Raw genomic sequence first — 24672 nt, forward strand, 5'->3', positions numbered from 1 at the left:
ATGCACCTTAAGTACCAAAGGGAGAATGTTCAGCTTTAATATGGATCTAGGTAGAGTTAATACCATCAGAAGTGACTGCCTCGTGTTTAATAATGTGCATTAAGACCCTGACCCAAATGGGCAAGACTAGAACATAGGGCACTTTTGTGATTCAGAAGTAGCAGAATTTCTAAGTAACGACTTCCAACGCGGAAAAAAAAAACGTTTATTAAGATAAAAATGATAGTGAACAGTGTCAAATATTTACAGGGACAGACATAATGTTAAAACATCAAAAGGCAGACATCTCATTTTTGAACAAGGTGCTTTAAATTCCCAATAGCTCGTTGTCCGATTCCTCAAGGTATTTGACAACTTTCCTGGGCCGACTCAACCTTTCACGTGCGACAGTTGGAACAGGCAAGTCCTCATCTGAGCTTATTTCAGGGGAAAATGACTCATCAATCTTGTTGGATTTCTGCAAAGGGAAAAAAAATTGGGCCTGGTAAGCTCTCATAGGTATTATGTGGGCTCAGGAATGGACACAGCTAGTCCCTCCTTATGGAACATGGATGCATTAATGAATCACTTGTGGGGAAGAAAAACTTTTAGTGCTCTACAAGCACTCTGAGGGATAGACTAATATTCCTGGTTTATGTAAGAGAAACTACTTCAGCCACAGGCCCCAGGGCACTTCATTCCACAGCACACCAGAAATTAAATGCTCCATATTTTATTAAGGATGTGGTTTGCTTGCAGAGCACTGCAGGCTTGCCCCATGTTAACTTGTTTAGGGTGCTCATAAACCAGTCACACACATAAACCAGTCACACATACACAGGCGCACGCTTTTAGCTAGGACTTCATGGTGAACAAGATGGTGTGAGACCCATGTATGGTTGATAAAAAATTAGAATTTGTTATAGGTTATGGAGAACACCCATATGCCAAAATCGACCTCAGTGGCACCCTCAAACTATGGCACTCCGCCCCCCCCCCCCCCGCTCTTTCAATTCTGGCATTTAGGTATGCCTTAAAGACATTCAACCCACCACACAAATATAAGATGTGGGACACCTGCCTTGTCAGTAGTACATGTGAAAAGGATCTAGGGATCTTGGTAGACCACAAGCTTAACATGAGGCAACAGTGTGATGCATCAGGAAAAAAAGGGAAAGAAAAGCTAATGATATTCTAGGCTGCATCGACCAAAGTATAGTGTCCATCTTCAAATATCTAAAGAGCTGTCACATGGAGCAAGCTTGGTTTCTCCTGCGCCAGAGGGTAGGAACTGAACCAATGAATTCAAGTTATGGATGCTCCAGTTGAGATTCCTGCATTGCAGGGTTTGTACTAGACAACACCTTGGGGTTCCTTCCAATCCTATGATTCATGGCGATCAAAAAAGATGGAGAGTAATTTTAGAGAACAAAAATGGGGGCAAACAAACCTTAATTGCTGTAGTTCTTTTAAGAGCTGGGCCAAAGTCAGAATCAGAGTCGTCAGAGCTAGAAACCTTCCTTTTGGCAGGTTTCCTCATCTTGGCAGGTGCACGCTTTTGGGAGGCTGCTTCATCCGTGCTGGATTCCGAACTTTTAGCTGCTGTTGCCTTGCTGGGTTTTGCAGTTGTCTTCTTCTTAGAGAAAGCATCCATAATAGAAGGCTGATTGCCTAAAAGCAAAAGAATCAGTGAGATCTCTGCTGTTTCTTTACCACAAAAACTTGGATCTACCACAATGTTTTCAAGCCATTGCTTCAGAAACTCATTCTGGTAACTGTTAAGGCAGTGTTAATTGCCAACAAAGGACTAAACTACAGTTGATAAAACTGAAGCATAGCCACCATTTTCAAACGTCATCCGAGGCTGGAAACAACTATGTGCTTCAACGACAGGAAAGAAACATGGCTATTTAATTGTGTGAGCAACTCCACAATGGAACAGGCTCTACTAAGTAACCTATGGAATCTTGGCTTGTTCACATTTTGGCTTATTAAGGTAAGACATGTTCAGCAAAAAATGGGTCACTAACTCTTCAAGAAAAAAAATGATGCGTTAACTTCCAGGGGCAGAATAAATGTTCAATAGAGGCCTGATGGGTTTCAGAATATCCCTTTCCAAGGTAACAATTCTCATGAAATAAATGGAGTAGTAACTAACTACAGAACTAGAGTAACTAATTTGACTTTCTCTTTTCCAAACCCTTAATTTCTAAGCATATCAGTGAAACTGTGAACCTCCATCATGCAGTCTCTGCTTCCACCTGTGTAAGCCAGAACCAAACACCTTTTGGGGCACTTCTAGTAATGCCACTGAATACTCACTTTTTAAGATACAGACATCAGTAGTAATCTTACCTTCAGCTCCCTTTGCTGTTTTCTTGGCTGGAGCTCTCTTTTTGGGAGCAGGCTTGGCTGGCACATCAAGGGTAGCAGGCAGAGAAGAGGCTGCTGTAACTGGTTTGCCTGCATCATAGTCCTCAACGTGAACTTGAATAAAGAAAAGTCCCCACTAAGCTAACATGTCCTAAACATCGTGAATTCTATATTGAATTTTTAAGTTTGCACAGAGAACAAACCAAGCCACTTTTAAAAGACTGCAAACATCGACAGGCAAGGATAAGAGTCTCTTTAGCTCTGAAACAGGGAAGGGGAAAGACTATGCAAACATTATATCATGCTCCCAATGCCAGGCCTGCACAGCATAAGACCCACAGACAGACTGACTGAACCTCCCTAAGGGAATTCCAATTACAGTCACACTATTGGATGCAAATATTGTAGCCCACTGCAATGCACCAATATAAAAATCTCATGCAAATATAATGATGGAAGCAGACAAAAAAGTATTTGTCAGCTACAAGTATAGCAGTTAAAAGCAGGTGCACTATAGAAAATGGCAGTTAAAATGGCAACAAAAATGCCCCCCCGTGATACTGCAGAAATGTGGTCCTCCTGAGTTAATAAAAATGTAAAAGTAGCCCTCAGAGTTATTTAAGATGAACATGCAGATGAACATATTCACTGCTTCTTTACAAGGGAGTAAGCCAGAGCTTTCCAAACTTTTCATGTTGGTGACACTCTTTTTAGACATGCCTCATTTGGTGACACAGTAATTCAGTCTTACTAGCAAACTAAAGGTTGTTAAACCCCTTTCCAGCCCCAGGATAAGCGTGCGACACACCTACACACTGCAGCCAACATACTAACGTGTCCTGATAAACAGTTTGGAAAGCTCTGGAGTAAGCAAAACTATCAAATGTTCCAACAATGTAACAAGATATACCTCAGGGCTTCATAATCCCTTTGTTTACAGAACTTGCAAAGAAAAAAGACCATGCAGGGAAATATCAGCACAAACATAAATATGAAAGTGTTTGACAGTTCTTTTGTATGCAGATGGGATTTCCTTCTCATTTTTTTAAACCCTTGCAATCTGTCAGATTACAATAATGACCACTGCTCTTAGGACTGCAGTGATTTTGGCAGCTTCATGCACTATCAAAATCCCATTAAAACTAAAAAGTATGCTTTTTTTCAAATTCTGGTGATACTGCACTTTTATTCCATACAATTTGAGGCTTTAAAAAAATCTTGCAGGAATTGCCCAGCAAATGCTTCTTGCATGAAGTGAGAAACGGTAAACCATGGGTAGGCAAACTAAGGCCTGGGGGCCGGATCCAGCCCAATTACCTTCTAAATCCAGCCCGCAGACAGTCCAGGAATCAGTATGTTTTTACATGAGTAGAATGTGTCCTTATATTTAAAGTGCATCTCTGGGTTATTTGTGGGGCATAGGAATTCGTTCACCCCCCCAAAAAAATATATAGTCCGGCCACCCCCAAGGTCTGAGGGACAGTCTGAGCCCCCTGCTGAAAAAGTTTGCTGACCCCTGCAGTAAACTATCTACTTTCAGCTGGGGGTGGAGATACAAAAATGAGAAAGTCATTTAACAGCAGTCCCATATTGCCAGTAGTCATGGTAACACCGATTTAATCACATGCAGCTATGGTATGATCTTGTTACTTTTACACACCAGAACATTAATTTTTTAATAAAGAGTGATGCCTGGCTGTGTTAACAATAGATGTTAACCTTGAGTGGTACTTACTGGAGATGGTGCTCTGTACCCCTTGTGGTTTGATGGCTTCTTTGCCTTTACGTCCCTTGGCTTTCCTAGAACACATAATACATACTATGGAGCAAATTCTCCCCATTTCCACGTGTTTGCTCCCTACAGTATAGAAATAGACTATATAGGACTGGATGGACATATAGCATGGACTGTGTTCTTGGTATTGAACTGACAGCAAACCCTACACCCCACTTCTCCTTTTTCTTTGCTTGGTTTACCCCATTATGAAGAGCTTTGTGGTAACATGTGGTTAGTGCAAGCAGCTTGCCACCTTTTTGTATATTTTTTATTATAACCTAATGAGATGGGACATGGGTGGCACTGTGGTCTAAACCACTGTGCCTAGGGCTTGCCGATCAGAAGGTCGGCGGTTCAGAAATGACATACAGTGGTACATCGCTAGACGAATGCCTCGCCAGACAAAAAATTTCCGCGATCCCCCCCCGTCAAACCGCTCTTCCCCCGTTGGTGCTTCGCAAGACGAAATTTTCGCTATACGACAGCACTCGCAGAACGAATTAATTTCGTCTTGCGAGGCACCACTGTATCATGAATTGGAAAAAATGTTTAGAATAACATTTGTTAAACAGCCAGAAGCCTTCCTTAGGGCAAGACCTGCTGAAAGAGAAAAGGACATTAGTCATGTATGCTACGAGGGGGGCGAGAATACTGTTATAGCACAGAATTGGAAGACTGGGGAAATTCCAACAAAAGAACAATGGCAAGAAAAACTGATGAACTATGCGGAGTTGGCAAAGCTGACAGACAGACTTCGGGAAAAGGACAATAGTGATTTTGAAAAAGAGTGGGAACCTTTTATATTATATTTGCAGAAACAGAAACAAAGAAAGAATATCGACTTGGTGGCAGGATTTAAATAAACATTCACAATTTTATGGACAGGGAACAAATATTGTAACAAAGTGAAAATATGATATATTGTAAAAAACAGCAGAATATAATAATGAAGATAATAAATCAGAAATGAAAGTTGAGGGAAGTCCAAAGGGAGGGAGGGGAAAGATGTTATGCAAATTGTACATTATGGATATAAGTATATTTGTGATGAGAAACAAAGAAAATCAATTAAAAAAAATTTTTTTTAAGGAAGGCTGGCGGTTCGAATCCCCACAATTGGGTGAGCTCCTGTTGCTTGGTCCCAGCTCCTGCCAACCTAGCAGTCTAAAAGCACGTCAAAGTGCAAGTAGATAAATCGGTACCGCTCCGGCGGGAAGATAAACTGTGTTTCCGTGCGCTGCTCTGGTTCGCCAGAAGCGACTTAGTCATGCTGGCCACATGACCCGGAAGCTGTATACCGGCTCACTCGGCCAGTAATGCAAGATGAGCACCGCAACCCCAGAGCCGTCCGCGACTGGACTGAACTATCGGGGGTCCTTTACCTTTAACAAGGTTTACATTTTGTTTGTGCGTGTACTTCACTCACATAGAAATAGTATTCTGTTTTGCAGCTGGAACCTCTGAATTTTCATCAGATGCAGCATTCTCATCCAGTTCTTGGATGTCACCACCAGTGCCACTTAGGCTTGAATCTGACACACACACTGCTTTTGCTGAAAGAAACGGAAGAAAATTAGGCTGCAATCTTACACATGCCAGCTCAGTACACACTGTGGAGTTTGGCGGGTCTTACTACTAGATGAATATGTGTAGGACTGTAGCCTTAGAAAATGCTGTCAAGTAGAATCAACTTTCTTAATCGCTTTTACAAAGCTCCCAACTTCCCTTTTAAAAAAAATTAAACCAAGGATATTTAACAAAGGCAATTTAATTATAACAAGAGTACAGAATCAAGCAAAAGTTCCCACATCTTTTTTAACCATAAACCTACCTTTTGCTGGGCGGCTTGACATGTTTTCAGAAGACAGCACAACCTCCATATCACCACCACCATCACTGTCGTCTGAATCCAAGTCAGAACAAGAGTTTTTCTTTGTTTCTTTTACTGGCTTGAATGGCAGTGTGGATTGTTTCTTGGTACCTTAAGTTAAACAGATTGGCTAAATTTTAAGACAATGCATGCTGTGTCCAAGAGAAAAAAGTACTGAGCACTTAGACGATGCATCTACACCTATGCACATAATTATTTTTTGCTGAATACAAATACCCAAACAATCTTTAAAACCTAAACGAAGCTTAATCTACTAAAGAAAAGTTACCAAAGAAAATGAATGACACTTGTGAGTAGGTGTTACCTGGTTCTGTTTTAAATTTCTTTGCCAATCTTTGTTTAAGAGTCATTGGTTCCTCATCGCATGCTGGTGCATCTTCTTCTTGAATCCCACTAGGCTTAGTTGTTTCACTCTACAGGTAAGCAAAGGGGAGAATTGGTCACTATATGTACAACGGATGACAGGACAAAGGTATCAAAGAAGGTGGGAATATATACCTATGCTTAATACACTTTAATAGTGTGCTCATGCATACATACCCCTTAACAGAGGCTAATATTCTGTTACCTTGATTTTCCTTTTTAATTTCTTCTCTGCACCTGCTTTCATCTCCTCAGTCACACGGGGGATGACCCTCCGGCCATGTGGAGAGGGCATAATCTCCTGCAGCTGCTGCTTCTTTACTTTCAACTTTCCTCCTTTCCCTTTGTTGGCCTTGCCTGCAGTCCCAGCCATCTCATCCTCTTTTTCCTTGTTTTCTTGCTCCTAGAGGGGGTAGGTAGAAAGAAAGTGAGCTAAGGAACCAGAAGCAAGAATGGGCAGCATGGGGATTTTAAATCTCGGCGTAACCAAAGCCCAGCCCACCCCCAAAGGAAGCAAGCAAAATGCTCATATCAGCATAGGCCAGAGGGCAACTGCCACTGGGGCAGCCCTTGGCCACCGTCAGCCTCAGCAGCATTCTTACTTGTGGAATTTCAGATTCTTGAGATGGCAGAACTCTGCTGAACGCTCATTCTTCCCACCCTTTAGAGAGATTTCTGCTATGATGGATCAAAATAGGCTGCAAACTGAGTAACTGGCCAGTTACTCTTCCCCCAGAGCTACTTACTTCAAGAGCTTCAACAAAGGCAGCAAGATCTTCTCTCCATAAGTCATTAGGAGCCTTTCGCTTCAGGTTTTCCAGCTCAACTTCCTAATAAGAACCAGTGAGGAGGAAGAAATATTTAGGAGAAATAGCTGAATGTGTGTTTGAGTCTTCAACAATGCCATCTCTCAAATTCCTCCATAACAGCTCTTCCACCTACTTTGTCACCCCTTTGCTTGCAGAGCTCATCCTTCTTTTCCTTCGTCAGGTACCAGAGAGGCATGTTCAGAAGGTAGTTAAAATCTGGTCCAGAGGCTGCAGCAGATGCAGTTTCTTTATCACTGTCTCCCTCTTCTTCATCAATCTCTTCATTGCACTAGAATGGAGAAAGTTGATCTGTTTGCTGAGGCTGCTCGCTATCTAAGGCGATGTACCTTTTGCCTAACACTTTATTTTGCCCTGAGGAAAGCAGCAGTAATTGCCTGCTCTCTGAAGGGGATACTGAGCTCTCTAGCAACCCCCCCCCCGGCAAAGATAGAATTACCTGCATCAGCCATGTCTACTGCACTAGGGCTGCCTTTCTGCGTTAAAAAGGCCAGTCATTCTTAAGACAGTGTGAAATTCAGTATGAATATTTATTTGGGATATTTATAAAGCCCTCAGGGCAATACACAACAGGGGGAAAACATCACACATAAATAAAAACTAAAAACATTAATAGGTATCAAAATTCTGATTAAAATATTGCCTTTTATGATTCAATATTGTAAATTTGGGATTTTTACAGTAATCTGCCCTGTGATCTTTGGCTGAAAGGTGGCACAGAAATTTAATAAGTACCGTATTTTTTGCTCCATGAGATGCACGTAGTTTTTAGAGGATGAAAGGGGGAAAGACCTGTTTTTTTGAGGATCAGCTCAAAGTGGTGCAGCTTTTTTTGCAAAGAGGAAAAGCCCTGTTTTTATGGGGTTCAACTCACGGGGCTGGAAAGGGAGCCTTATCTCTCTCCCCGATCACTTGCTGAACAGCTGTTCAGTGGCTTCCTTTCAACACCCCCTTCTCTCTTTGTGAAAAAAAAGAGCATGATCTGCTTTTGGCCCCTAGGCAATTCGGCTCCAGGGACCATGCATTCGCTCCATAAGACGCAGACAGTTCCCCTTACTTTTTAGGAGGAAAAAAGTGCGTATTATGGAGCGAAAAATAAGGTAATGCTCCCATTATTTTCATGCTGCAGCACCTCCCATTGCAGTAGGGTTGGTGGAATCCCCTTCAAAGGACATAGAATCTGGAGTCACAAACAGCTAAATTAAAAGGAAGAGATTGAAGATACACTACCTTCTGTTGAGATTCTTTCCATTTCTTTACTGGATCAGAATCATAACCCCTCTGGATAAGGACCTGTATCAATTCTTTCTTGGGTTTATTCTCTAGAAAAAAAACACACACGCATTTTCAGGTCACCACATGTGTGAGGGAACTGCCTCCTGAGGGGAATGGAGGGTCCGTTAGCATACAGAGAGCCCTGATGCCAACTGAGCAGCAGCACCTCTACCAGCGCGAAGAGCAGCCATACCACCTCCAGTGGGGGGGAAGGGGAAGGGGCCAGCTGGGAGAGGAGAGGGCTTGGGGATGCTGCAAAGAGCCCCAGCACCTCATCTCGCTCAGCTGGTCAGGAGGGAAACACGCCGTTTCCGGCGCCCCAATTGTGAAGGGGTGAAATGTAAGGAGGGTAGGAGGCGATTTGGAAGCTCTTATGCTGGGGAAGGAGCCAGAAGGGGCCACTCCCGGATTCTGCCAGCGACTGAGACAGACATGCTTTTTGTAGCTCTGCACTGTAAATAGTTTGCACAATACCGGTAATACTGCAAAAGACTGTTTGGGTTTTTGCTCCGTTACTCATGAAGCACCATCACGCGAACCTTACAACGTGGAATGAATGAAACCAGTTGAACAAGCAACCAAAAATCAATGGGTATTTCAATTTACCAATCTGGGCACTCTATTAGGAAGGAGCAAGGTCAATTTGCATGCCATATACAGAAAATCAAAATCAAATTGACTTTAACTTCATTCTCCCGTACCATTTTCAACTGCCTTATTCTCAAGGCATAGTTCATGTTTTATCACTTCAGGATTAATTTGGTTTAAGTTCATTTTTTTTGAGGGGGGGTCACATTAGCATATGGTTTATTTCAAGCTGCATCTTTAGAAAATGAAGCTTGCCTGTCTATTTGAAGCACGTTTGAATTCTGGAAGGAGAGCCTTTTCCTCCAGTGAAAACGAGTCTGAGTTTGCCTGCCTCAGAAGAGGAACCAGCTGCCCTACCATCTTCAAGAAAAGAAACCGTTCATGGGAAACTCTGGCAATACCTACTTACCAATCACTATTTTGCCTTCTATTTTTTCGAGGATAAAGCGAGCCTGGTTGTTCAGTTTTGCAGATTCCGCACTCAACATCCCAACAAGCCAGTCTTTCCTTAAGCTATAATAGCGCAGCCTGAGCTCATAGAATTCCCGCAGAATATCCTCTGCAGTCTCATATTTCTTCAGGCACCCAACGTGGTCAAAGAGTACCTGGAGCAAATAGCAAGAACCCAAAGTCTGTAACCTGCAAACCTATATGGATCATGGCTTAGAAGGCTGCATGGAGCTCCTTTGATACTTGCACTTCCCTACCCACTATTCACATACCATGTTGTTGCAGGAAAGAGAAGTCTGAAGTTTGAAGACCTTGTGTAGACCAGCAGCCTCTGCCTCCACCAGATTCTTCTCACTCATTTTTACGATGAATTTGACTGTGGTATCGGTGTGATACTCTTTGTAGTCTGTTATTAGGGGGGGAGTCTTCTCTGTGCCATTCAGCATAGGCTCCAGAACCTGTTCTTTATATACCTAAGGGTGGGGAAAGCAAGAAATCAGTACTTTGTTTGTACCTTCCTCCCCCACCAGGAAGGCTCAGGAACCTATGACTGTTGTTCTAGGAGCATAGTAGGAAATTAAACATCTCACCTGGGTCCATGTCCGAACAGGAAGTTCAGAAATTTCAATGGTGGTCGAATCAAGAATAGACACCTCTCCATTGACAAGGTACTGGTTTTGTCCCAGAGCATCTATTGTCCCCTTGAAATTTTTGTAACTTGGAAGCTTTAAAAAAAAAAAGGAAATTGTAACAGAGTAAGCCAAACTGCACTTGCTGCAATTCTGCAGTTTGTACAGTTTGATCTGACTCCAATTCAGCAAGACCAGCTCAACCCCTTTGGAAATTTGACCAAGAGCAATGTTGTAGGAAAAGCAGACAAGAGCAGAATTGCTGCTGGTGGGTTGTACTTGTACAGTGGACCCTTGGCTTATGTTACCCTTGGGTAACATAAACTTTGGGTTGTAAAGCGGCAACCCACTCGTGTAGAAGCAGTCCTCCAGTTGTGAATTCCTCAGGATGTGGCCAGATCTCTGGAACGGATCCTGTTTGCAACTGGAGGTACCACTTTTTGGGAGAAAAGAGCAGGCACTGGATTTTAATGAAGAACAAGAGTGCTGAAGTATCATGCTAGAAAGCAACAATCTGCCCTTGCCCCGCACATGCCAATTAGCATTTCTCTTATGATCAGCCCTATTTCACTCAGCCATCAACACATTTGCATTACCATTGGAAGTGGCTCATCTCCATCTAGCATGCGCCGAATGTTATTCACCACTTCTCGGACATCATAGTTTGGAATCTTGCATGACCAGCCAGTTCCAATGCCCTCAGCACCATTGATTAGCACCATGGGAATGATTGGAATGTACCATTCAGGCTCAACCCGTTGGTTGTCATCATACAGAAATTTCAGTACACTGTCATCCGCTGCTGGGAAAGCCAAACGTGCCAACGAGCTAGAAAAGAAAGTGGCTTGTGCTTAAAACAGTTCTGAGATAGGAATCCTGGAAACAGAAAAAGTGCCAGGTTGGGAAGGATAGAGGACCATCTTGCTAAACCTCCTGCTGTAGGGCATGCTACATCAAGATTATCATAGAAATTAGACTTAGGAACATGTTAAAACCACCATTATATCTTTCAAAACAACCCAGCCAAAGCCAAGAAAGCAAAAGTTGGACAGTGAGTTGCTAACCTGAGCATTGTGAAGATGTATCGAGGGCTGGCAGAGTCTTTCCCACCATGCAGCCTGGTGCCAAACTGGCCAATGGGCTGAAGCAGGTTGAGATTGTTGCTGCCCACAAAATTCTGAGCCAAATTGATGATGGTCATCATCAGTGAGTTCTGAAACCAAAACATAAAAACTGAAGCTGAAAGCATCTCCTTTTAAAAGAGGGACAAGGCCACCATCCTGGGACTGAAGAAATAGTGCTGCAAAGGCAAGATTACACTGGCCACAAACATCGGCCAGAACAGAAACTGACAGAAGCTTTAAGCATTTGTGCATGCTGCTCATACCATTTGGGACAGAGCAGGGTTGACATTTAATAACATCAATATCATTATAACTATAAAGCAACAACAAATTCAAGTCTGATTATGTAAACACTGTTTGAGCAGTAGGACTACTGCTTCCTTGGCAGCTCAAGGACATTACTTGTCCAATCACCACCCTCATTTTTCTTACCTCTCCATGGTGGTAAGAGGACATCTCAGCTATTGATCCAGCCAACTGGGCAACCTTCACCTCCCGCTTGTCATTTCGTTTGAAGCATGTGAACAGAACTTTCCTCTGACCTGGTTTCAGTCCTGAAAACAGTGACAAGCAGATTGCTTCAAGTCAAGCAATAGGCTTCTTTCCTTCGATAACCAGCAGCTCTCAGTTAAGGCAAGGATGCCAGTTCAGCACTTAACAGACTCCCCTGCAAACTTTCTTGCTAGTTTGGTGCCTATAGACAAATGCTGCTCCCACATTTTAGTGGTTATTTATACCTTTTTAATTTTGTTTTTATTCCTATGATGTACTTTGTTTTTTACTGTACAGGCTGCTTTGGATAAATTAGTAGAAAAGTAGGATAAAAGAAACCAAACTCCCTCAAATGCTGCATCACTTTGAATACTTAGGTGCAAAACAGAAGTGCAGTAAGTTATTTTTGTTCTCTTACCACTGGTTTTCTATACACCCACCCACACCCCTTATATCACAGCAAATAATTAAAGTAGTTTACATTTTCAAATACTCTGAATTCTGCTTCAGGCAGAATTGTTCAAAATGAAATTATACTTTTACACCTACTATTATAATGTCCCCCCTGCTCAACCTGCCTTTGTTGCCTGGGTCTTCTAATAAAATGACAGCTATGTTTAAAATCAGAGGAAACTTGATCTAGATTATAAAGAAGTATAACAGACAACTTACCATCAACCAGTGATGGAATGGATCGCTCATTGTCAGAATTTGAGAAGAGGACAAGTTCTTTGTTGATAAAATCATTGTAGGTCAGGTAATTTGTACTTTTGCCATATAAGTAAACCTACGAGTGACAAAGCAAGATTAAGTTATCAAACCTTCAAAACTGCTGCCTCTACTATAGTAGCCTTCAAGTATCATCCTCATCATAGCGCAAAGGAAACAATATACTCTGATGCTAACATATATAGGTACAGTGGTGCCCCGCTAGACGAAATTAATTCGTTCTACGAGTGTCTTCGTAGAGTGAATTTTTCATCTAGCGAAGCGGCAATGCATCGCGGAGGTTTGCAAGACAGCGAATGCTGTTCGTCTAGCGAGTTTTTCGTCTAGCGAGGCATTCATCTAGCGGGGCACCACTGTACTGAGAACTGCTGGCAAAGGGCAGATCCAGAAATGCAGTCATTTGAGCTCATCACTACTGCCTCCCAAGTGAAAATGTTAACTGCCTGCATTGAGGTCTTATGTTTAATATGACAACCGCTGTGAAAAGCTTGTTCTGTGATATCAGTTTAGCCTTGCAACTGGGTATTTGTTGTTGTACAGTGATGAACATGCATACAACAAACTCTCAGCTCAAGAGGGCACAGGGAGAAATTGCAGGAAACTTAAATTGTTGTATACTAGTGACACTTTAGCCCTTCCCTCCTTTACTTCCATTCTAATCTATTACCACACCATAAAACAAATTTCTTCCTCCTTACCCTTTCACTGAGGGGCAACGCAACACATGATGTTAAATGTGACGGTGGTTTAAAGCAAAAACACAGATGGATCTGATCAGGGCTATAGCGGCAGTTTAACCCTCCCTCACCAGCTGCAATCTTAGCGTTTGGAAGCAAACCTCCATTAGCTCCAAAGCAGTGAAAAGAAAAGTGACTGCTCTATTATCCTACATTTTACCCACAGTGCATTAACCTCCTGGCCAACTACTGAAATAACGCTTGCCTGTCAATAACCTCAGCCTTTTAAGAAGGTGCCTTATATCTGGTTTGTTTCCTCTGTCTGGCAGCAACTCTCCAGGGGTCCAGGCAGAAATCTCTCTCAAGTTTTCTGCAACCTGCCAATGCTAGGGATTCATTCTGGACCTTCTGCATGTGAACTAGTCCTTCCCCAAACCATGTAGTGAGAATCCAATGCTGCTCTACCAGCAACTCACGTCTGGAAGGCCATGAAGCTTCCTCTGCCTTCGATCGTGCATGAAGTTTGTCAGCCACTCCTTTCGGTCATCAATCTTTTTTTTGCTAAAGGCCTAGGACATTAACAAAATCATTAACTCAGAGACTAGTCTGAGATGGAGAGTGAGAAAAATATTGACACTTACTGAAGGCGTTTAAATTCTTCCCAATTTCCACAATATTACCCACAGGCTTAGGTTGCCAGTCTAGAACTCTCTCAGAGCTGGACAGTACCAAAGTCCACTAAGAGGAGTTAGTAAAGTCAAATTAATGACTGGATCCAGCTTAAATCAAGAGACATTTAAGATCAGGAATTCAGGAATATGGAAAAATACAGTCAGACACCCTGGAAGGCCCTTGAGTTGATTGCAGCCAACCATAATGCAAATATGTGCAGCTGTGGTAATTGATGGGGTTTCCCTCACTTCACTGTCAATTTAACTGCCATAAAATCTTGAAGTCACTCCCCTGACCACCCAATGTTGGGCTATCACATGCCAGAAAGACATTCTCCAAACTTTGATAAGTCAAACACCACCAAGCTTTGCTCGTGTTAAATGGTGGGAAATGGCGAGATTCAGTTACCAGAAGTTGCTGAACTTTGGTTTCCACACTATCTAAAGTGTAGTGATCTTGTCTATTCTAATTGACTCTGGAAGCTTCTATGTGTGATGCAAGCTGGAAGCTTCTAGCTGACACGTAAGTTTCTATTCTGCCTAGAAACAAGCAGAAGGCTCCTGATGTTTGGGATATTCCTTCAGAGAAGCTGAACAGCTGCTTTAAAGTGGTTCTGTTATTCACTCAAGGTCATGCCGACTATAGTAAGAGGCCAGAAGAAACCTGGGTTTCACCCTTTCTCTTACCTTCTGGTGTGGTGCTCTTTACATAGTATGCTTAGTGTTGAGGTTTTAGTCTTACTATAAGTTATTGTACGTTTAAGTTAAATCTGCTGCAACTGGACTTCTTATGGATAGTGCTAATCCAGATGTATCTGATTTGTGACCTTTATGCACATTTGCCTTCAGTAGCAGTAAAGCTCTGCTGGATGAAATATTAATTTCCACTGGTCTATTTTTGAGGGGAAATCCTGCAACGTGTCTAAGTCTTTTTTACTCTATACATTACAATATGCTCTGAATCAATATTGAGCAGAATTCTTGACACATTTGTCCAGGGACATATATGGATATATCAGATCCAACTTTAAAAAGAGAAAGGGTTATTTCTGGTAGGATCACTCAACATTTTAAGAGCAGAGAATGATTATTGCCTAACTATTTTGCAGGTGTAATCCCCAAGCAATAGAGGATAGGAGCAATTTTATTACCAGAGTAATCGCAGCATCATCTTCAGGGCCAGAATACTTGAAAGGTATTCGGTGCCTTTTCATCTCTGCAAAGTACTCTTTTGCTTCCTTTGCTGTGCTGGTACCCAGACCTAGAGAGATTAAGGACAGATAAAACAAACCAAAGGCTGCAAAGTTAGTATCCCATAGCTATTAAGTGCCAGGCTATGCAGTTTATTTTCTTTTATCATCTACAGCTGCAGTCCAGGCCCAATATTAAAACAGTGCATCAACCCATTATGGAACACTACAAAGAAGGAGAAAGCTGTTTTGAAAGAATTGCAGCAGGGAAAGTGGTTTAAGTACACTAGCAGGATTCCTTTTTCATGTATGTCTAGTGTAAGCTTATCATAGCTCTCTCTAGCAGACACAAAAATGTTAGGTAAGTACCTTATTTGTTGAAACTTTGGCAATCAAAATGCCAGTCCATACAATATAAAAAATATATATTAGGTTTCTGGTAGACCCCCGCCCCCAGGATAAGGGAGTTCCAAACACAACACCAATTGTCTATGTTACTACAGGCAGAGACTATTTTGAGTGAATCCAACTGTTGCATGACCAGCAATGTGTGGATCCTTTTGGACGAAATGGAGGGTGAAGTGGGGCATGCTTGTGTGTGCTCGGCTGACATGTTGGGGAACCCCCTTGCAAAATGGTCACTGCCTGTATATGAAAGGTATTGCCAAGAGTACTTTCAGCTGACCTTGGGATTGCTTAGGATAAGTGCTCCAAGATATCCCTTTCACATTCTCCGTCTTTTCTACAGAGAAACTGGAAATGTGGTTATAGATAAAGCCCTTCAATTGCTTTTTCTTCCAGAGTTTACATGGAATATTTAATGTTTCCTCAGTGGCTGTTTGCTAGTCTTAACTATCTAGCAGACACCCAACACTTCCCATATGATTCAAGTTAGCTGTGTTAAAAATAGTTTTAATCAAACCTTTGTAGTACTTGATCTTCCAGTTTTTGTAGTTAGGATTGCTGGCTTTCCATTCTTCATATTCAGGAATGCTATAGAAAGAAATCTCCTCTTTGTTTTTGGAAACCTAGTTTGAAGTAAAAAGTAACAATGGGAAAGACCTAAATTTCTAACCAGTGGAATTTAGGGGAAATGTTCTCAACTGGCCACTCAGAAGGCGGCGGGGGGCGGGGCGGGGGGAGAGCAAGTTTACCTTTACAATGGGAGTAATGAACTCTTCCAGGAAACAGTGTCTCAGAAGAGATGGCCAGTTATGATGTATGAAGTTTATCAGCAAGCCTTTGATGTGAGAACCATCTTGATCCTAAAGTGTTTCAGAAGACAAATTTTAGCCACTGGCAATGTGAAAGTAGAACTCAAGAGCGTGCAGCACCCATCTTTTCAGTGATCAATGCTAGCCAACAACTGATCACGATTACCAGTATGATCAAACACTTGGCCTTGGACTAGTTCTAACTCACTATGCTTTAGTCAAGGGACCTTCTTACATAATTCAGTTCTGAGTGCGGGGTAGGTACCAAAGGTGGACAAAACTACCCCAGAAGGAGCACATGTCCCCCACCGGAGGTACTACCCCTCCCCTAACAACTCATACACCCCAACCCTTAAATAGTTTAACTATTTTATCAGCCACGCATGCAAACAAAATATTTGTTTCATAGTAGTTATTGTTGGCAGATGTTTGCCTATGAGAAAAAGACTGACCTGATCTGTCATTATCATTATTTTCCCATAACGGAGACTCTTTAGTGATTCTTCATCATCATAGTTCTTCTTATATTGCAGGCCAACTATCTTGATAATGTTGTTGATTTCAGCATTCTCCATTATCTGAAAAGCATCGGTTTTTCTGTTTAAGATTCAGTGTACGAACTATCAACTTATGGATCCTGCTGCCCATATAGACAGATATTGATATCTTGCTTTTAAACTTGGCTCAACCCCTTTTTGTCTAAAAGACTGACCTACAACGGGCGACTTGAGATCCACTAGTGGGTTGCAATAGGAGCATCACCACCAGGCAAATATATGGTAAAATATAAAAAATGGGCCCCCAAATGTATGTTTAGTTTAAAAGTGGGTCCTGAGTCTGAAATGGTTGGAGATACCTGGTCTAGACTGCCATAGGTTACTAGCCTCAAAGTGCTTAACTCATCTTAAAAGCACTATAACCAATCAGATTTTGCACCTCACAATCCAGTGAGCATCCACTGAGCAGAACACAAGTTGTCCTTGTCAACAGCTTTCATTGTGACAAGGTTTGGAAACGTAATCGCTTTCCTGTTACAATTTAGAAAATAGTTGACAGATTTAAATACAATACAGTGCCTAAAGCAAATCAAGGCCAAATAAGATCCATGACCGAGTTTGCAATGTATTGCCAACTCACCTGTTTGTGGGAGGCTTCCCGAACATTAAGCAGCTTTCCCCGCAGAGGAAACACTCCAAATTTGTCCCTGCCCACAACTCCAAGACCAGAAACAGCTAGAGTTTTAGCTGAATCACCTTCCGTCAAAATAAGGGTACAGCTGGTAGAATTCTTGCTCCCTGGAATGATAATTGAGCACCTTAATCCAGACAACTCCATTTACCTATATGCTCCTATTTAATCAGGACTGGCTGTCAAGTTTCTGATTGCAAGAGTAGATCTGCCTCATGTTTCAGTCAGGCACAATTAGCCAAAGCATAAAATATTGGGCAAGATAACAGACAGCAGCTTTACCCATGATGAAAGAGAGCTCTATATGCACAGAAGGAAGGATCTGGCTCTTCTTCCACAAACTGCAGCTTATGTGGAAGCAAAGCTGTCAGTCCTTTCTCTTAATCATAAATCAGGCCAGTTGCCACCTACTGGTCAGGAATCTGGGTTCCTGTACAGAAGGTTATTTAACTTCTTAAAAGTATCAAAAGGCTTTTATGCTTGTAACCATACTGAGATACATACCAGCATCATTGGCATCATCTAGTTTAGGTATCCCTTTAATTCTACTGTGTTTTACAGAAGAACATTTCTTGTTCAGCTGAGCCTGGGCTTTAAATCTGACCCAGTTCAAAACGTTATCTACTATGCCACAACTGCTTACCTAGAAAGAAAGAAAAAGCTGTCTGTAGATGCAGATTGATACAGAACATAAGGCTGAATTCTTTTTTGCTTCTCAGTTTGTTTTGCACCCAATTCCAGCTCAAGACCTCTCCAAAACAATTAAACAGATGACAACACAATGCTCCTCACAGCACTTACCCCCTTGATAAACATTTCGCTCAACTTGCATGTTGAGCCAAAGCTCTTTGCTTGAAGGGTCATGTTCTCCTTTGTTTGGGAGTCAAAAGTTGGATTTTCAATCAAGCAGTTTACAAAGATCCACATGTGATTCTTCACCTAGAATTAGATGGAGGTGTTATAAACTACAAATGTTTAGTTTATTGGACAACCTTATCTCTCAAACTTCCCCAGCTACAAATGTGATATGTACCCATGTTGTTAAGTTGACTAACTTGGCATTTAGTAGAATCTATTCCCAGGTTATGGAAATTGTCTTACAAAAGAAGGATAATAAAATTTATTTAAAAAGTGATGACAGGGAGGGGTGTCTGAAGCAAGATGCCTTCAAACAAGATGGGAAATCATGACAGAAATAAATAGTGCGTAGGAAGCAGCATTTTTACCTAGTTAAGCTTCTCAGGCACAGGTACAAAAGCTGTATCAGCTAAGTTTTATACAATAATGTTCCATTTTCTATATAACAGTTAAAAGTACAAGAGGCTAATCTACCTTAGCATCTAGTCATGCTTTTAAGGAATGTTTCTGTTAAAACTATTGCCTAATCTGCAACTAGAATTGTAGGGTGCTGTAACAGCAAAGATGCAAACTTTCGAAATGAGGTCTAAGAAGCCTACACTTAAACAGGGAAATCTGAGATTTGTACCTGGAAAGGCTTCACTGAAACTCCAACTTTGTTCTTTTTCTTTACCACGTCAATGAGTTTGGTGACAAGCTGGTCAGCAACATAGTCTACATGTCTACCACCCTGTAATTAAAAGGAAATCCAATAATTAATAAAAGTTTCACAGAGATCCTACCACAACATATCATGAATATGCAAGGAGTTTGGGGAGTCTTAAAGTGTGTGCCTTGGCAAGCAGGATTTGTATTCAGCACCTTTTAAATTAGAGCTCCTGGATGGAGCCAATTCCTGTTGATCAGCCTGACCTGAGTTCAAGCTGGACTGCAAAAGAAGGAAAAGATTGGAACATACTCCCAATCCTTTCCTTTGAAGGTCACTCATCTGACTTTATGGCCCTGTCATGTGACTGACAGGCGGACAGTTCATTAAATTGTCAAAATGGCCTATGGGGAGCTCAGGATCTGGTCCACAGGTTCTCCACCACTGCTATATCTAGTAATTAATTAGAAAGAGAGGTATATTGGCTGAGGAATAAAAGCTCCAAACCAGCTGCAAGAATGGATCTGGCCTGTAAGCTAATGGCCCTAATAATATTATGTAATACAGTAAAAACATTTACAATGCTTCTGTAATAAATCAAAGAGACTTGTTAGGTTTAAGGCAGGAGTCAGCAAACTTTTTCAGCAGGGGGCTGCTCCACTGTCAGACCCTGTGGAGGGCCGGACTATATTTTGAAAAAAAATATGAACGAATTCCTATGCCCCACAAATAACCCAGAGATGCATTTTAAATAAAAGTACACATTCTACTCATGTAAAAACACGCTGATTCCCGGACCGTCCGCAGGCCGGATTTAGAAGGCGATTGGGCCACACCTGCCCCTTGGGCCCCTGGTTTAAGGTCTCATTTCCAAATCCAATAGCTACCATATTAGATTCAATATACCCAGACTACAGCGCTGTAGCTGGTTACCTTTGTTGTAGCAATGCTGTTGACGAAGCTGACTTGCTGGAAGCCCTTTTCACTCATTGTTACACAGACTTCCCACCGATCATTCACTTTTTCATAGACTACTTTCAGTAGATTGCCAGTTTCATCCACTTTGTCCTTTATATACAGATCTACATAACTGCGGAATCCATTGACCTGTAAATGAGATAGGTTATGTTGCAATGTTTGCAGAAAGCTTTTGCCTCATTTGTTAACATGTTAGGTGAAGATGGCTATAGCCATCCAATTAACTCTAAAACATTTTAAGACTGGTTTCTCCAAATCCCAACCCAACACCTCATTGCCAAAAAGGGGAAGAAAAACAGTGAAAGTCATTCACTCACAAGTAGCTTCTTTCCATTCAAGAAAACTTTGACACCTTTACTTGATCCTGCAATATCATAAGCTCTCCGAGACAGCAGAGCCACAATATCTTTGTCCAGTGCGGTCATTTTAAATTTTGACAGATCAGGTTGGAAGGTGATACATGTGAAGTCCTCACCATCAAAGTACTTCAATTTCATCTCTCCAGCCTTAGACATATTATTAGTCCAAGTCTGAGGAAGAAAACAAACAGTTTACAATTTTATGTACCAAAACAACTAGATGAATTTCTTTAGCTACAGCTGATAGTTCCTAATCAAAGAAGAACAGCATAATTTTTTTTGTGGGCTCTACTTTTAGCTTAGTCACTTTTGCAATTTTCAGTTAGGTACTGAAGATGTACAAGCACAACATTTAAAAATGCAGACCAGCTGATGCCTAAACCTTCACAATATGTGGAGTAAATTTAGAAGTTGGTTTAATGTGCACATGCACATGTGTCCATGTATGTACTCAAAGCACATTTGGTTCCAGCATCTTAAAACCGCACAATACCTATCATTACAAGGTTCCATGTACCTGCTTAAAGTGCTTCTTATATTCTCCACATGCAGTTTCCACAGTAAATTTGGTACTGAAGATGTTGCACAGTTTTGCTCCATAACCATTTCGGCCACCTATAACAATGTATAAAACAAATCAAGTTACTTACACACCATGAAGCTTTGCAGAGTTTAGGAGGTATAAAGCCCAATCCCAGGCATGTTTACTCAGAAATAAATCCAAATGAGGGCACTAGAAGCTTACTCCCAAGCAGGTATACACAAGGCTGCAATCTTATTAAAGATTTGCTTTTTGTTTCAAGTGGGATTAAAACTAAGCATTAAAACCTTAAATGGAGTGTTCCCATCTTCCAACAAGAAAGCCCACATATGGGGCCCATTTCTATATCCTTTCCTGTAATATCAGTATTGTTCTATGCAGCTAAGGGTTGGTACCATGAGGCACTTCCCTCATCTATACCTCAACTCTTGCCTTTAGCTCAGCAGTAGGAAGTTAGCATAACTTGCCAAGATACTGATTTCAGGAAACCGGGGAACTGCAAAACATGGGTTACATATTATTAAATAATGCATATTAATTCAACTCTTCTTTACCCTTCAACCACTCTTCTGCACATAATGAAAGAGACAAAGCTGTAGTAAAGAGACAGGTTTTTCCACTCCTTAAATGCTTTGAAAGGTTTTTCAAAAGGGCTAGTCCCTTAAGACATAATTTCCCAGCTGGTTAATATTTTCTATTAAGGTTTTCCTCTACCTGTGACTTTCTTCTCATCATCATCATAATTGCTGGAGGTTAAAAGCTGTCCAAAAATAAGAGCCGGCACATAGACTTTTTCTACTTTGTGCTCTACAACAGGAATCCCTTTTCCGTTGTTCCACACAGAGATTGTGTTATTCTCTCTAGGAAAAGAAACCAAACTCTTTATGAATCAGGAACACAAAAAACCACCCTGTTAATGGAATTAGCTCCTTATTCTACACAATTGTTAGTAAGCAATGACCGCCTGCCCACCGCTCCAGAAATTTCTCATCTCTAAAGACCCCAAACAAGATTCTAATTCACCTTATGATTTTCAGCTGCAAACCCACTTTTGGGTTTGTTTACAAATACAGAATTCAAAACTAAGCCCATCATAAATGACATGAAAGTCATATTTATATACAAATTCTGCAAAAACGAGAAACAGACAACAGGGGGCAATCTAATCCTGCAATTCTTAAAATAGTTTACTAGAAAGGATTTGAATAGGACTTACGGGTCAATCATAACTTTGATACATGACATGTTCTTATCTCTCTGCTTGTTATCAGCAGCATTGACTGGGGGAAAAAGAAAACACAAACAAAGCTTGTTAGTAAAAAAATGAAGCATTTAATGCCATTTCTTAGCTTGGCATCAAGAACCAGCCTCAGTAATCACAAGTTTGTGATTGTGCCATTCACTACAGTACTGCAATTCTCATTTTATGCCTATGGTAGCAATTTGCTAAAGCACTGAGCTTCTGGATAAGCCAGAAAATTCACCAATCCAATTTAATATCAATTGCAATTCCTCTGTAATTCAATCCACTGACAATCCACTGGGACTAAAAAATGTTGCTCTCACCATACCTAGGATTTCGTCAAATATTTTATAAAGGCCAGGTACGAAGGTAACATCCCTGCAGTTCAGTCCAACATCTTCATCAAACACCCACATTTGCTGAAAAGATAATTAAAAATAAGAAGATACTCAGTAAAAAGCAGGTACTTTTACTCTGCTCATTCAGTGAGAAACAAGAAGTCAGCATTGCCCAGTGATTCCCCCATCAGCCATGTGGCCTGATTGGAAGTGTCCTGAGATGCCATGACCTTGGAATACAGTTGTGGAAAAATCACCCTCTCAACTCCCCAAATTAGAACAGTCTAAACTCTGCTTTGTGATACTAGAACTTTATTTGCAATTAGCAAAACAAAGCAATCAGAAAAGCTCCCTCTCATTCAATCCCTACTTTAACTCCCCAAACAAAAAAGCTTTTTACCTGAGTCACTTGTTCCACAGAGCCAATGTAGGTATCAGGCCGAAGCAATATATGCTCCAGCTGGCTTTTCTTCTGGTATATTCTTTCAACAGATAGCCTCTTTTTTGAATCTCCATCCGTGATCTTACCCACTTTAGGGTTTGCATCTACTGGCTGAATGGAAGCAAAATGAAAACATCCTAAGTCACTGCATAAATGAGCTAACTTGGTGGGTTTCTGTAACAACGCTAGGATGGAAATAAGAACACACAAGACATGAATTTACCACCAAGCTAGTTTTGAAAGGAATACAAACAGATATTGTAGGCATCTGTCTCAAGAGAACGGACTGCACATTTGGGGGTGAAGTCAAACTGCTGAGTTAGAAGCACTGAAGTGACCTCTGCAGGAGTAAATCTGGTCAGTGTTTATGGAGGTCCTGGTCTGCCCAGATCACCATCACCATTTTTTTTTGTATGCCACCTTTCCAAAGTTAAAACAATGCTCAAGGAGGTTTACAATATGAAAAGATTTACATAATTTCAAATATAGCAAAGTAGTAATAAAAATAAATAAAACACATTAAAAACTACATAACCAAACTTAACAATTTCCACATAAAAATATGACTAGACCCCTCTTGGTCTTGCTGATGTGGTCCAAAGGAAAACAGAGCAATACCTTTGACACCTGCTTGGCTGCAGGAGTTGCTGGAAGGAGGCAGACAAGGCACCATCCAGCTTCCTTAGGGACTTGTGCAGGGTTTACTCCTTAACCTTTTCTTCTCCCAAAAGTATCACACAAGGCAGCAAAGGTTTAGGATCAGAGTTTTCCTTCTAGATGGGCTTCATTCCCAGGTTGAGAAGCCCCATCTGCCCCTCACTTCCTTCTACAGCACATGACACTAGGTGAGGGGGACTTCTGCATGACACTGTCTGTATGCAGAAGTCCCCCTCACCTAGTTTAGCAGGCCCACCAAAGGTACAAGCCCTCCCCTAACATCCCATACATCTGAAACTGAGATGAGAAAGCCTCGCTGCCCAGCCATCTTGGAGGTGCCTCTGTGGTAACGTCAGAGCTGACGTGAGCCGACAGGATGGTGTCCGCCAAGAAGACGAAAAAGTCCCTCGAGTCCATAAACTCTAGACTTCAGCTGGTTATGAAAACCAGAGATTCAAGTCATCTATCTCTGAACATCAGACTGTTCAGAGAAATAAGCTGTCTCCATGGCTGGCCACTCTTAAAAAGAGGAAGCTAGAATAGATAGATCTCTGATGTAATCCAACAGAGCCATCAACATAGTCTTACGTTTTGGGATGCTAAACCCCACATTATCTCCAGCATCAGCAACATACTGAAGCCACAAAAACACCTACAATCAAACGTTGTAGTGAATTTGGGTAGGAATTTGCCCCCCCTAGATCCACAACAATTATTGAAAAGCATTGAAAGTACTCCAGTGAATTGAGTTTCTGCACCCCCTCCCATGAGAAGCCTGTCCCCACAGTAATGTCTCTGTAGAATAGACCTCCAAACCAGTATTTTTTTAGGGGGTTTTTTTTTTAAGAAAGGGTAGTAAAATTGCTGGGATTAAGAAATAATTAGAAGGGTCCAACGCTCAAGGGCAGAGGTTAAAGGCCGCCACTAATTAAGGCCCGTTTAATTTCAATGGCGCTGTCCCGAATGAAAACCCCTCAGTCGATATTGAGTTACGCGGGGCTGGGAAGACGGTAAGAGGGCGGGTGTGTGAAATAAAGGTGTTTTTTTGGGGGGGGGGAAGACTCACCTTGAGCGGGGAAAAGGAGTCTTCTAAGTCCATGGTGGAACCGTTCGGAGCGATGGGTGTCGAGGAAACAACAGAGCTAGCGGGGACTGTGGGGGGTGGGAAGCGGC

At 41.6% G+C, this 24672-nt stretch overlaps 1 protein-coding gene across 1 annotated transcript; it reads right to left on the bottom strand.

Annotated features, from left to right (window-relative positions):
• Window positions 1-194: 194 nt before the first annotated feature.
• On the bottom strand, window positions 195-24672 carry TOP2A (DNA topoisomerase II alpha). Its single transcript, XM_033169115.1, has 35 exons — window positions 24566-24672; window positions 22801-22953; window positions 22391-22481; window positions 22036-22099; window positions 21534-21679; window positions 20796-20893; window positions 20237-20449; window positions 19875-20048; window positions 18924-19025; window positions 18239-18376; window positions 17942-18080; window positions 17387-17544; window positions 16702-16827; window positions 16190-16300; window positions 15958-16063; window positions 14997-15106; window positions 13651-13743; window positions 12441-12555; window positions 11709-11830; window positions 11217-11365; window positions 10749-10980; window positions 10114-10248; window positions 9796-9996; window positions 9483-9678; window positions 8441-8532; window positions 7326-7481; window positions 7130-7213; window positions 6589-6786; window positions 6325-6433; window positions 5961-6110; window positions 5556-5682; window positions 4088-4152; window positions 2335-2466; window positions 1430-1650; window positions 195-457 (listed from the first exon to the last, which is right to left on the bottom strand). Exons 1-35 carry the CDS (start codon window positions 24596-24598, stop codon window positions 308-310), a joined length of 4689 nt encoding a protein of 1562 aa, XP_033025006.1. The 5' UTR covers window positions 24599-24672; the 3' UTR covers window positions 195-307.

The sequence above is a fragment of the Lacerta agilis genome, chromosome 14 (assembly GCF_009819535.1).
Source record: "Lacerta agilis isolate rLacAgi1 chromosome 14, rLacAgi1.pri, whole genome shotgun sequence".
In the NCBI taxonomy this organism is placed as follows: domain Eukaryota; kingdom Metazoa; phylum Chordata; class Lepidosauria; order Squamata; family Lacertidae; genus Lacerta; species Lacerta agilis.